Here is a 14,552-nt window from a genome sequence, read left to right on the forward strand (position 1 = left end):
TTTAGAAGCCACTTTTCCCTCAGTGCAAGTTTCTATCTGTGTGTGCTCTCATGCATCATGTATTTCATTATTTTTAGAAGCATGCTCTGTCTCTTTTTATGCTCTTGTAGTTCCAGCATCCAGTAATTACCACGTTTTGTGTCCAACGGACCTGATCCACCAGTGAGTGTAAATCAGGAAAATATTGCTGACTTTAAATGGAGTTACGCCAAGTTACACCAGACCTGAGACCTGACCTTTCCTATTTTTAGGTGAGGAGGGGAGGGGATGTTATTTGTGTGCTGGGACCCTTGTGAAGTAACAGAAAATAAAATGTAGAAAACTTCATAGTGTTGAAAATCCAAATTGAAGCCTGCAAAGGTACAGGTGTAAATTTATTCGTACAGTGAGCTCTTCTGCTTAACCTCTCTTTGCTTATTTGATTTTTGTCCCTCAGTAAAACACAGTATCCTTAATCTATTTTTGCTACTTTCTAGCAGTTTCACTGGTGGGCCCCACATTTAGCTTTGGTATCCGAGCGCTCTTTCGTTAAATTAAGGCAATTAATAAATGGAGACATTAAGCAATCAATTTTGCCTTGCATATCTCCACAGCCTTACGTATGACTGGCTGTAATCACAAGATAAATGCAATGTGCTGATGTATGGTAATGCTCAATAATACATTCTCCGCCAGGCTCAATTCATCAGGGAGTTTCTGGAGGGGAGGCATTCGTTATTGGCTGTCTCTGGACCTCAAGGATAACATTTCTGTCCTTTCCATTGGCCGCCCCGCTGCTGCAAGCCTCTTCGCGTCTTATTTTGATGATGAATATGAAGGCATGCTAAGCCGTGCTGGAGCGGAGCTCTCGCCGACTGCACTCCCCTCCCCGGGCTCAAGGACTCAGGGGCTCCCTGGCTGCTTCCCCTGCCCACCGCCAGCAGCAGCGGCAGCAGCGGCGGCAGCAGCAGCAAACACCAAAAGTTGTGATGCTTTTCTTCACCCAGTGCTTTGGGGCTGTGTTAGATCTTATTCACCTGAGGTTTCAGCACTACAAGGCAAAGAGGGTTTTCTCAGCTGCCGGGCAACTTGTCTGCGTCGTCAACCCAACGCACAGCCTAAAGGTGAGTTAAAAATATGTTTTTCTCTTCTGACATCTTCTTGTTCACCCCCACACCCCACCGGCAGCTTTTCTCCGAAGGGAATGAAATGATGCTCTGAGAGTGCTGTTAACACATTGCAGCCCTGGCAGAGGGGATGTTTGCATTGTTTGGCTGCTCAGTTCCCTTTGGAGTGAAAGGAAAGCAACCCGCTGCTCTGAGAGACCATGGGAAGTAGCTACTCCCCCTCCCCAAAGTTTCCTTATCCCTTTCACCTGTGTAATGAGCATGCATGTTGCGAGCCTCTGGAGAAAATGACTGGAAAAGTTAGTTGGATGAATTAAGCTCCGTTTTTGGTGGAAGGATGCTGAGCTATCTCCCAGACTGACACCCAAGCACCGCCAGCTGCTATCCAGCCATGGGGAGGGGGGTCAGGATGGGAGGGGGTTGGGGGACAGCGTAGGGGTCTCTGACTGCTGGTCTTGTTTGCTTTTTTGGGGAAAAAGGCTGTTTCTCTCTCTGAAGGGGAGTCTGAAAGCATTTGTCTGGTGCTGAAAGTGTCCTTAAGCTGTTTGCAAGGTGAATCTATTTTAGGCAGGAGAATACATTTGCTTTAATGCAAAACTATTTATAGTTCCCATAAAACATTTCTCTTACTTACACGGTACTGTTTTTTCACTGACAAAGTGTCAAGAGCTCCGTCTATGCCAGAGTCCTGATGTTTGTACATAGAGAAGGAGCAGCAGGGGGAGAAAGAGACTGCCAGGCTCTAATTACTTTGTCATGGTAGTGAATGACCAAGTTTAACTAAGTGACTCCTGTTTTGCTGAAAGTCCTTGTGGACCTGACTTGAGATGCCACTTTGCAAGCCCAATGCAAGCTCAGAAATTAATCCAATTCAGGACAACTTATATTTGGCTCTGCCGGGGTCTCCAGAAGGAACTCACAGTGTTTGTGAGGAGCATCTTTCCCAAGCTGCAGGTCCCCAGGAGGTCCATTGGTGGGGTAAATCCATTTTTGGAGCAACATCCCCCCCCAAAAAAAGCCAGTTTCCTGGAGGTATATTTCCAGTCTTGGGCTGTGCTCAGGCAGGGGAAGTTGTTTCCAGCAGGATGACATGTCCAGGAGGATTTCCATGCAGGGCTGTGCTCAGGCTGGTGAGCACTGCTGGCTGGGGTAGGATCTCCCAGGGGATGGACAGCTCGGTTGTGGGCTCACCTCTGCCAACATACAGCTCCTCTGCCAACACAAGCTATTTAAAACACCCACAGCCTTCTTGTTGTCTGAAAGGATCTGGCGATCCAAATAGATAAAAGAAATAGTCATGTTCTTAAGCGCATGGGGAGATTTTGTAAATGAGTGTTTCTGTGCTTGACCCCTTTTATGAGACTGTCTCCTGTTACTTTCATTTATAATTTTAATTAGTAAAAAAAAAATGAGCAGAAAAAAGGTTATTGAAGGTCACAAGACAATTTCAATGCCAGTGGCACTGTCTGATGTGGTCCCACAGAGAGGTGTCTGCAGACTGCTTCACTGTTATCTAGGTCTAGACCTGAATGTATCAGTTCAGGTCCTCTTGAATTGCAGATTTGCTGTTGTAGGAGCTGCAGCATTTTACCTTTGAATGTCCAAAAAAAAGTTGAAGCTTCTGTTCCTTTCTGTTGAACACAGAGGGCATTTTAGTGCATTAAAATCCCCATGGCCAAGCTCCTCACTGCTCAGATCCAAAGCCCAGTAGAGAGATGCATAATCTTGGTACTGTCTTGGCAGCTCTTGGAAGCAGTCATTGCACCTAAAACTCTATTGGAAACAAAGGGAAGCCTTTAGGAAAAGGTCTGATGTGTCAGTGAAATCTCCAGTGAGAATTGTCTTGAACTCAGTAGGAATTGCTCCTGTGATAGGGTTGCAGTGGGAACCTAACGGCACTAGTTTCCCCACATGGGTCTGTTGAGACACCAGGCAGGTAGGACAAGCTGATAAGAAACCTCTCTGCTTTGAAAAAAACCTCTGATTGTAAAGTGAAAAACACTTTGAAAGTGCTCCTGAGTTACTCAGCTCACATCCAGACAGGTGAATATGTCAGGCTTTAGCACTGACATGCTCTCAAGGTGTTCAGTCTGGTTTCACACACACACACACACACACACAGTATCACACAGTATGTTTGGGATTGGAAGGGACCTCGAAAGATCATCTAGTCCAATCCCCCTGCTGGAGCAGGAACGCCTAGGTGAGGTCGCACAGGAATGTGTCCAGGCGGGCTTTGAGTGTCTCCAGGGAAGGAGACTCCACAACCTCCCTGGGCAGCCTGTTCCAGTGCTCTGGCACCCTCACTGAGAAGAAGTTCTTTCTCAAAATTAAGTGGAACCACCAACTCCGTAAGGAACACAGCATTGTTTTGTGTTAAGAGCCAGGAAAGATGGGTGGGTTGGACCCCTTTGTGCCCAGCATGACACCAACAGCACCCTCTGGCCAGCAACACCAGTCTCCAAGCCTGACACCTTGTCCCACCTACTCTTACCTGGTGATAGAGAGGTGGTCACCTCCAGTGGGCAAGACATCTTGTCTGAAAACTGATATCAAAGACAAGCCAGATGAACCTGCTTCTCAGGGTGCCTATTTTTGCCCTGAGGATGAACAGGGAGGTTGTGTTTGCTCCCTCCAGCAACCTGGTGCAAAGACTTCTGAAGCAGGAACAGGGAAATCACCCCCAAACTGTCCCATACACCAAACGACACCGGAGGGACCATTAACAACGAAAGGGCCAAAAATATTCCTCTGTGGTGGTTTACAGTATTATGACTACTCTGATGTTTCATGGTCTATTATTTCTAGCTGGGTCATTTCAACTGTAGCATTTTGTTGACAGTCCCCAAATCTATCTTAACAATTGACAAGTGGAGTGAAAACTGTATTAAGTTTCGCAGTCGATGAATACAAGCCTGCTAGGAAACAAGGGCTAGGAGCAATGTAATTTCTCTCCCTTTCCTTCAAGGCTCAAATGTTTGTGCTTACTCCAAAATTGTAAGCTCTTTGCAAAGGGATTATTTTATTCTGTTTCTCTACAGCACCCAGGCAAGGGGCCTCCTGGCTGACTGGTGCAAATGATAAATGACAGGCATCATATTCTGATGTGATTACATTGACATCCATCACCTAGGTCAGGTCCTCAATCAGTGCCAATGCACATAACTCCATTAAAGTCAAATCACTGCAGGACCTCAAATCTCACTCCTTCCATCCCAGGGAGTGCTCAGAGATGGTGGTGGGATCTAGCTCACCACGAGGACCCATGGCTGGTGATCATGTATGTGTGTCAGAGATTTGGCGTCGTGGAAAGCACTCAATGTGTGATACCCTTCAGGGAAAGTTTGCACCAGCTTCTGCTGTCACAGACTTGTACGTAGACCAAGGGGGGGCTTCTCCAGTAAAGTTATATCAGCACATTGTCACCATAATCACAGCCTGGACCTCTGACTGTGACCAGAGCCCATCACTTACCTCTTTCTTTACGAGAGGTCTGGAGACTGGCAAAGAATCACACGTTCAGAAAAAAAACAGTGTCTTTCTTCCAACTGAAAGGCTCATTAACTGGGAAGGCTGATGAGGGATTCAGTGTATCTTAAAGGAGATGATAAGAGCGTCAGCGCAGATATCTCTATTGATCTGCTGCTATTTTCCCTGTGCACGACAGGCTGACATAGGCGGCTCTAAACAAGGAAAGACAATTCTGCAGTATCTCTCTCTGTTTGCCTGTCTGGCAGGGGTGTGAATAGGGTGTGGGAGGGGGTGTTTTGGAGTCTCTTTGTCCTTCTTGCTGCTTTCTGCTCTTTGTCCTTCCTTGAGCTTTCCCAGGCACGGCAGCAGCACCTCACGATGTGGTGCTACAGTGGGATCAAAATTCACTTGCCAAGCAGAGAAATTCACGTATTTACTGCACTTTTATAGGTCACCTTCATTCTCAATAGTATTAATGCGATACCTTGTAACCTGTCTTCCTTCAAGTGTATGGTCGCCCTGGCATCTCCCCTTAGAGAGGCACAGCCAGGCAATGGAGCTTCCTAGTTAAGTGGCTGCTCCCTCTAAGGCCACATTAATTAAAGGAGCACCACTGGCTGCAGGTCCCAGCATGCCAGGAAAATTTTAAGGTCCTCTGTGTGCATGGAAGAAATGAGCAGAGTTTGCTGGTCCCTGCGGAGATGACGTTCAGTGAATTCCTCTGCATTTTCTCCCTGTTAATAGCAATTCTTCCCATCACTGCTAATTGCACCCTGGGGAGAAGGCTGTGTCCTCACTCCTTAACTGGCATCAGTTCCTGCCCAAAAAACCAGCCGTCCGTAACACGGGACAGCAGTGCCATCACAGCCCAGCCGAGTGCTGATGCTTTGTGAGGTGCTGCAAGCAGCTGGGTAAACTAGATCCTCTTTGTTCACAGAGTTACTAGCTTTCTACATACAACTTTTACTCTTTGAAGAGTGTGAAAAATACGCTTCTAAATGGTAAAAAAGAGTACATTGACAATGTTCTTGTAGAAACCACCCTTCCTTTTCTCTGTAGGACTTCAAGGAACTTGTTGAATTACAAAAGGAAGCATATTTAGAGGAGGCCAGAAATAGTTCAATCTTATATTCAAAAAACATCATAACACGGTTTATGGGGCCAAGCTGCCTTCTAGCTATTTTTTAAAGAAGCAAGCAAATCTGTTCTGAGTTAGGGAGGGGATTTGAATCCTGTTATAACAGTTTGACTCTGCATGCAGCGGCCAGCCAAATAGCATTGTAATCCACTTTATCCCCAGCAGGATTAAAGTGCTATGGTGCACGAGATTTATTTATTTATTTAGTGCAAGGGAGGAAAGTGACTCTGAAACCTACTGCTAACAGCCCCCAGATATCCTCTGCCACCACCTCAGCCCAGACATGCTTAAATCTATCACTTCAGGTGTTGATTTGGGGAGCCCAAGTGGCGTTCGGCTGCAACATCCAGGATTGTGACAGCCATGGCGAGGGGGGCTGCAAACCCTCCTGCTGCCTGCAAAGCCAGGTTCCTGGCCAGGCACTTGGGTCTCAGTTTGGGCCAGGGCTGAGCAAACGTTGAGCACCTCAGACCTCCAAATCCTTTTGTAGGGATATGGACAGCAGCAGGAAGCACTGCTTTGCCACCCATCCTTCAGCCCTGCCTCTGTTTGATGGGACTTCAGTGGGTAAAACTGGAAACCAAGTTGACCACGAGCACCCTGGGAGCCTCTGTCTGTGCATCCACAGCCACCTGAAGATGTGACTGTAATGGTTCTCTGCAGAGAGGAGGCAGAGCACACTCCTGCAGCTCTCCCCAGGGTCCCTCCATCCGTCGTTGCTGCTGCCTGGTCCTGGGAGCTCCCCTCTTCCCTTTTCTTTCTTCCCTCTTCTCTCTCCCCTCTTCCCTCTCCCATTAACCCTGAGCTCACAGACCCACACACCTGCACAACCCGCAGGACCACGGTGTGGGAAAGCAGGGTGGCATGGGCTTTGCTCCACACTTGCTGCAAAGCAGGGCAGCTCCAAGTTCCAGCATAGTCTCCCAGAATAACAATTACAGCACCTCCTCGGCAGAGGCAAAGGGAGGGGAAGTGCTACTGTCTCAGAAGTTTCTGTGTTAATACGCTGCATCTTCCTTCTCCCCCCGTGCCACCCCAAAACCATTCCAGAAAATTAATTACTGCCGTTAATGGGTGCTGCCTGTCATGCTACAGCTCTGGAGATGGGATAGAGTGAATAAGCATTGAGCCCTTTCCTACCCATGTTTGATTTTGAGGGTGAATTTCAATAACAAATCTGACCTGGTTGCAGGACATTTCAAGACAGGTGTTACCAATGGGAAATTGCACCATTGTTATAATATTAGAGAAATACCTCTCCCCTTGACAGGACATTTGCCTGCAGGGGTGAAGAGTAGCCATCAGACACCATCACATATCGCTTTCTAATCCACCCACTCTAATACAACTCAGTATATCAAGAATTTCTCAGTGCAGCCCTTCGGGTTAGATGTAGTGGCCCAGATACCTCCCTCAGGAGAAATACTGCTTCAAAGCAATTGCTGTGGCTAACACATGGAGTGTCGAGGAAAGAGGGATGTTTTATTATAAGCCTTGATTATGTAAAATGAGTGGTGAGGTCTCAGGCTGCTTCCCAGCAGATATAAGTCACACTTGGACTTTCCCACAACTGGCATTAATTAGCACACCTTGCTGCTTGCCTCAGTAGAGAAACCAAGCACTGAGCATAGTCCTGCAAGGCTCAGATGTTAAAAAGTCCCAGGCCAGGTTGCCAAACATAGAGAATTTTGCCCCAAATTCAGAATTTACAGAGTAGAAGTTCTTGTTCAATCATTAAGATGCTGTCCCAGTATCAAAGAACTCCCAGTACACTTAACTGGGGACACTTAGAAACTTCTGAGTGACAGTCTGAGGTTCTTTAGTTAATCCAAGAAACTGAATTTAAAGAAACACAGCAGATCCTGGGACTCCTCATAAAGTGGAGGAAAGGAGCTGCTGTGCCTGTGCCCGGTCTCCCCAAGGTGTCAGCCCTTCTTCCACCGTAGAAATACCATGATCCTTGTCCTGCTTGACATAGAGCTGAGAACTTAGGTGTCACCCCTGGCAGCTCCAGAGCCTTTCCATCACAATGGGCCATCAGTGTCTCTCACCCTGGTGCAGAAGAGGGAAAAACTGTGAATCCTGCAATAATTTTGGGGGAGACACAGTCTCTACCCAGCTTTACCGGGGACTGAGTGAGGTAGCGAGGAGCATGGGACACACAGCCACACTCTTCTGGCTGTAGGAGGCTGGGATAGTGAGGAGCGATGCTCCTCTTGTGTGGTGGGAGCGAGGACCATGAGAGTAATGACCATGATGAGAGTAATGACCATTGGAGCTGGCATATATGGCATGGCATGGCACGGCACAGTGCAGACCTGTGGTCCTCCTTGGAGCTGCTGGAGGTGGGTGCCGGGACGTGCATGTGGCACCAGAACTGAAATAGTTGCTTCAGAGAGCTGAACAGGATTTAGGTAGTACACTGAGCCTGCTTTTAGTGTGATTTTTGTGACAGAAACAAGCAGAGCTGTGCCACCATGTTCAGCCAATTTGAGTCCAGCTTCTGATGGAGCTGGGGAGAGACTGGACCTGAGCTCTCCGCTTGGGTCCTTCTGAAAGCAGGAGCAACTTCCCGGCCCACGAATGCACATGCTTTATTTGGAAATTGAAAGCATGGATGGTGAGACATTGAGCACTTTATCAAACTGCATCATTTCTCTTTCTTTTCATGGCTTGCTTCTTTTTGCTAGGTTCCTTCTCTTCTGCATTATTGTTCCTCCTCATCCTGCCCATTACCTGCTATACCAAAGTCTTAGAGCAAAAGATTCTTCTCATCTGTCATTCAGTAACCTAATTTTGCCCTTTTTTTTACTCCCACTGAAAGGAAAGCATCACTAATTTCACTGCAACTTTGGATCTCTCATTTTCCTCTAAGCTCTTTCAGAAAAAATAGTTCACCTTACTTGGTGCCACCAACTTACCTATTGACAGACAAAGTTCTGCTTTAAAATGATCACCAGCAAGATGAGGAGAGCTATAAGAGGCAATGAAATGTTCCTGTCACCCCTTGCTGATGCAGTTAGTGTGGTAGCCAAGTGTCCTACATGCCTGCAAAACCCAATTGCCACCATGCACTGGATCAGGGCTCAAGCAGTCAGGTCTGGCTGGAGGTGCCACAGATGCCTGTTGTCCATCCAGCACAGTAAGCCACCATCATGATCCATTCACCAGTGCTGGCCAAAGAGAGCATCTTCCCTCTGCTTCAGCGTGGCGGTGCAAAACCACTGTCAGCAGGGATTTAATCTGGCAATCTAGTGTGTGCACTACCAAAGTAGGCACTCATCCCTTCTGCTGCCATGATGCAGGAGCAAGCAGATGGGGAGAGCACTGGCCTCAGCTGGCTTTCACAACCTCCCACAGAGCTCTTACCCTTAGGGATTATTGAGGGCTGTGCTGAATGGCAAAACCCCAGTGGTGCATGGAGATCTCTTGAAAATTGCTCTGGGTGACCTGCTGCTAATAGCCACCTGCAATACTTCTGCTCCCCTCTCCCATGGAGTTCTCCTCCAAAGAGGGAAGAGTGCCCTGGCACTGCTGATGAATTGCCTGGCACATACACAGTGTACAATTTGAAGCACTTTTAGTTATTTAGAGGCATTTTGGAGTGACTTATATAACATTAATGGATTTATCTTTAGCTCTCCCCTTTAGTCTCCACAACAACATGAAAGCATCTCAGGGGGAGAATGGCAGAGATCTCCAAGTACTTTGCATGTTTATTTTGGTGTATGTTTTTTAAAAAGGTAGAAATGTTTGAAACAACTTTGGAAAGGAATTAAACAGTTATTTCCATAACAGATGTAGTGCTTTTCATCTAGAGCAATTTCATTCTGAGCTGATCCAAACTGAAATCCCTTTTCTTTCCAGACTGGCCTCACAAGTGAAAAATAATCTTTTCACAGCTTTAGTGATGTTACTGTTATTTTACATGTGGAAATAATAAGCTCCAGAGTGGTTGGCGATTGTCTGTTAACCACTGGGAAATGCATGGTGGAGAAGAGACACAGGTTCTTGTGAATATCTTAAACACAAGATCACATGCTCTCTCACATCAAGTGCCAGCGAAAGTGGAAAGAGAAACAGAGAACTGGAGCATAAATGAGACAGAAAGAGATTGAATCAGTAATGTCTTCTTGTGCAGAAAACAAACACTAGAGATGAGCAAGGAGGCAGCTGCTATGGAGCAGAAAACCACATCAGCAGAGGATGAAAATGTTCTTCCACTCTTAGGGACTGCCATGTGGAAAATAAGCAAAGTAATAAGTGTGAAAATGGAGTAAATAACCACCACACAAGGATTACATAGGGCAGCTGGGGTAAGGGGACTGTTAAGGTCACCTTCAGACTTCGCAGAAAGGAGAGGTTGAAATGGAAACAGCAGGATGACAGCAGTGATCATGATTATGCTCTGAACTCAGCAAGACCAGTCAGGGGTTCAGTGTCAAGCATGTGCACAGATTCAAAAATATGTATTTTTGCATGATCAGATCCTTATTCCAACATACTTAATTCTGAAAATTATCAAACTTGATCCAGCAAAAGACCATATGAAAAACCTTGTGGAGTCTAGCAAACTTGTCCATCTCCTTTGAATAGTGTAGGGTAGACTGAAGACATGTTTCTCCTTAATGGGGGAGTGAGCCTGGGTGTCTCATTGCTACATTGCAACACCTGCTCAGATGAGGATGCTTGGTTGCACACAAAGAGGTGTTGTCTCTGCTGGTAGGATCCTCATGGTATGAAAAGACACATTAGAGACCAATGAGGTTTTACTTGTAGGGCAATTCTGTGATTCCTTACTTGCACTACCTGAGAATTGAGAACATCTCTGAGGTACACCATCTTCTGGGGTCTAGGATCAGTGAGATGAATTGTCCTCAAAGGAAGACTGTCCTTCTTGCCACTGACAATCAAGAATGCCAGAAGATTAGCTTGGGATGGGTAGGTCATTTTTATCTGGCTGAAGTTAGGTGAAACGAACTCCAGTTTCTTTGAGTTATGCAAAAGAAAACCTAATCAGGACAGTTGTCTACTTACGAGAAACCCAGAAAGTTTGCGCACAAAACCACCAAGTATTATATTCACTACTATTTTACACAGGTTCAGGCAAGACAATCTTCTTTCTACTCCTCAAAAGCAAACTTTGAGGGAGATCTCAGATACAGAAAAAAAAAAACAAAAAACAAAAAACAAAAAACAAACAAGACAACTGGCAACATAACTCCAGGGTGAGAGCTTTCAATTTATTTCTGCTAGAAGGAACATCTCATCAAGAAAAACGTAAGCAACAACTTTTTTGACTAATTGATAACAGAAAATTTCAGGTATAGCAAACAAATAGACAATGGATGCTGTCACCATTGCCAGGCAAGGCAGAGGGACAAAAGGGTTCTAGTGGACAAGCTAAAAGTGAGCCAGCAATGTACCTTCGTGGCAAAGGCCAACCTCATCCTGGGCTGTGTTAGCAGGACTATAACTAGCAGGAGGTCCTTTCCCACTTGAATTGTTCTGGCCCTGCAACCCTGTATAAAAATGGGATTGGTATTTTGGAGTACAAAGAGGGGTGCAGCAGCGGAAGGGTCTCAAGAGCAATCACTGAACCTGCGCATCAACAACAACCAAGCCAAAGTCATATCTGAAAGACATATCTGAACAGAACGAAGAAGACAGATGGACATTTGGGACATACTCAGGTACCCAAGGATCAGCACAGTAGACTGATACCAGTGGAATAATATGGAGCTATGCTAGTTACAAAAGTATCTCGTAATTTAAACTTGTCTGAAATACAAATCCTTGTGGTAGTCCAAAGCCCAGAGCTATTACCAGCTAATTAAATCCATTTGGATTGGAAACGGGGTCACTGTGGCAGATGAGGGATGGCATAAGAGTATAAGTCATACTTCAAAACATGCTTCGGAACAAACGCCCTTATTGGTAATTACAAGCAATGCAAAATAAACTCTGAAGGGGAGAGGATAGACTGTTCATCATCCTTCTGCGAAGACTTTGCACTGTGGTACAAGGGTAAACACATTCCTAAAAAGCACCGAGTGGAGCAAAAAACGTGGAGCAAGTCACATGGAACAAATAATCCACTTGGACAAATCTGCCTTTCATTCTCCTTACGGGGTAGCTGCCAGCAGAACAAACTTTCCCTGGGTTTATTCAATTAACTGCTTCATGATTACTTTCCCCCTACAGCAGGATCCTTAATGCTTCAGACCCACTTTTTTGGTATGCGAGCTGTGTTAATTAGCTGTGCAAAGAGGTACAAAGCAGAGAGACTACTTAGGTAGTATCACTTCTGTTCCCTGCCTGGATTTTGAGTCTCATCCCAGGCTTGATGGAATTTGTTTCTATTTATCTTTGACCAGTGAAAGCCAGATGTACTACACAGGTTTGGTGAGTTAGGGTGAGATAACATCATTAGAGGTGAGGAAAGGCTGGTTTGCCCAGCCTCTTTAGGCCAGCTCATGGTTTGCAGTATGGAAGTCTGCAGGTGAGCTGTATTTTGTTGGGGCAGCTTGAAATATTGCCATCCCACATGACTTCGTTGTTCCCCTAAAAGCTGTCATTGCCCTTAGTGTAGGGGCAGCAGAGGGGTGCATAAGCCTGCTCCCCACACCACCACCACCACCATCCCATTTCACAGGCCTTTGTGGATTCATTAAAAGAGTTTTCATTAATATGTCAGACTGAAGAAGCAGCTGAAATCAGGCCCATGTTCCCCTTTGCTGCCTTGGCTGTGGCAACGTGACTCCCAGCAGTGTCCCTGCCAGCACTGGAATCAGAAATGTCCTGTAGCAAGCTTCACCAAAGGGTACCTGACAGGAGCCTGAGGCACTGGTCCTTGAAAAGTGTTTTGCTGGTGTTTTGTTGGCTTGGAAGTGTAGTTCATGTTTCATTTTCTCTCCTCGCATTCTTACAAAATAGTTGTGATGTGGTCAGGGGATTATCTGGCTTGTTTAGTTTCCTCTCTGCCATCATTCTGTCAAAAGTTTTTTTTGGGACCTCTTTACCCCTCTTCAGTCAAGCAGTATCTCTTATAAATACTTGCCTACTTGCCTAAAGGCATGTATCCAGGTTTAGACCCCTCATTATCTGTGCTTTTGGGAGTGGATGAAAAGACACATTTTCCACAGCCACCTGCCAACCCCAACAGAATGCAAACTCAAAGAAGGCAGCAGGAGTAAGTTCCTTACAAATAAGGGTGTGTTTGCTTGCAGGCAGCTCATGGCTATGTCCAGGTCAAGATATAAAATATGGCAGGGAAAAAGACAAAATGCTTCAGTAATTCACCACCACTTCATCTGGTTTCCTCCTTAGAGCCAAATTGGAATCTTTCATCCAATTGTAACTCCTGACTGGAATCTCAAGGGAGAAAATACAGCTTTAAAAATAATAATAAAAAAAACTTTTACTGAGTTTCTTCTGCCATGGAAAATATTAAAAAAAAAAGACTTGAAAATATGAAGGTCATGCGGGGCCATGCAAACATAACCACTGGTTTGTAAATAACTGATTATAAAGACTGAACTTTCTTTCAGGCTGTTGGTAAAAGATGAAGGCACTATCAGAAAACAGATCAGAAGCCAGCTTAATCTCCAGAAGCTTCATAAGGCAACTGGAGATAATTTAGTGTTGCAGCTAAGCACAGTTTTTCTGGTGAGGTATCTCTTAATAATTTTTAAGCTTTTAATGATTTTTTAATAATAAGCCAGTGATCAGAAAACAATATCCCAGTTCACAGATAAATCCAGGCTGTGTCTGGGTATTTTGCCTATTTGTTGCTCTAACTGAAGCAACTTTGGTTTACCAGAGGCTGAGCAACAGCCTATAGCAAGAGAACTCAGTCTGATGAAGCAGATGTTGGGGAAGGGAAGACCTTTTCTTACTCATTCATAGGGAAAATTAATTGATGCTGAAAGCAACCTTTCAGCATTTTTTGTGATATTAACTCTTGTTTCTTGACTTTTACAACATAGAAGAAATGTGCAGATTAAGTAACTTCCGAGTTGTTTTTCATGTAAAAGGACCTTGATACTCTCTACAGGCAAGTCATGCAGTGGAGTGCAGCCAGCTCCAGTCCTGGCTGACCCATAATTAAAGCTCAGGCACTCCAGTAAGACCTGTGCCACCTGGTGTTTGCAAACAGCTGAGTGTTGAAAGATGAGCAAGAACCTAGTCCAGCCCTCTGCAGTTAGGAAGTCTAATAGCCTAAGTCCAGTTTTGTTTCTCTGGTGGGGAACGGCCATACCTCTTGGTGGGCATCACCAGACTTCCCCAAGACCCATCCACTGAGCACCTGCTCCTGAGTTCATGAGCAAAATCAGGCTGAGCTCCCTGAAGAGCACTCAGTGATGTATGACCCAATGCTCTGAGCCCAGGCTACAGCTAACAGTGACAGAGAGTTTGCTGTGCTTGCTTTTATACCCAAAACTGCTTTTCCCCTCTGTGTACAAACACAGTCTTTGAGCTCACCAGCAGCACTGGCGGGCTGCCCACCTCCTGAACCGCTTGTCCCAGGAGCTGGGGTGAGAGAAAGGATGGAGCTGAAACACAGCAGAGGCTGGATATGAGCCAGGCTGAGCCTAGCAGCTAAAGAGCTGCATTAGACAGGTGCTGTGCCTGAACTAATAAGCTCTGCAGGAGACAGGATCTATTCACTGCAACATCCTGCCGAGGTGTTGGGGTTTATCTGCCTCCAAACTTGACGGCCACATCCACATGCTGCAGCCATCCATTGTGCCCCCAGAACCGCCATAGGGATCAGGGAGCTGGGATGCTCTGCAGGAGCTGGTGCCTTTGGTTTCTCTCTCTGTAAATGAGGTGAG

General features: G+C 45.8%; 1 protein-coding gene across 1 annotated transcript in view; it reads left to right on the forward strand.

The window, feature by feature from the left end:
* Positions 1-643: 643 nt before the first annotated feature.
* The window catches only part of SIAH3 (siah E3 ubiquitin protein ligase family member 3), a 51,259-nt gene continuing 37,350 nt past the window's right edge, over positions 644-14,552 (forward strand). The window contains 2 exon segments of the mRNA XM_065862474.2: positions 644-928; positions 930-1,103. Coding sequence (XP_065718546.2) covers positions 644-928; positions 930-1,103 — 459 coding nt within the window.

Source organism: Patagioenas fasciata, chromosome 1 (assembly GCF_037038585.1).
Source record: "Patagioenas fasciata isolate bPatFas1 chromosome 1, bPatFas1.hap1, whole genome shotgun sequence".
NCBI classification, from domain to species: Eukaryota; Metazoa; Chordata; class Aves; order Columbiformes; family Columbidae; genus Patagioenas; species Patagioenas fasciata.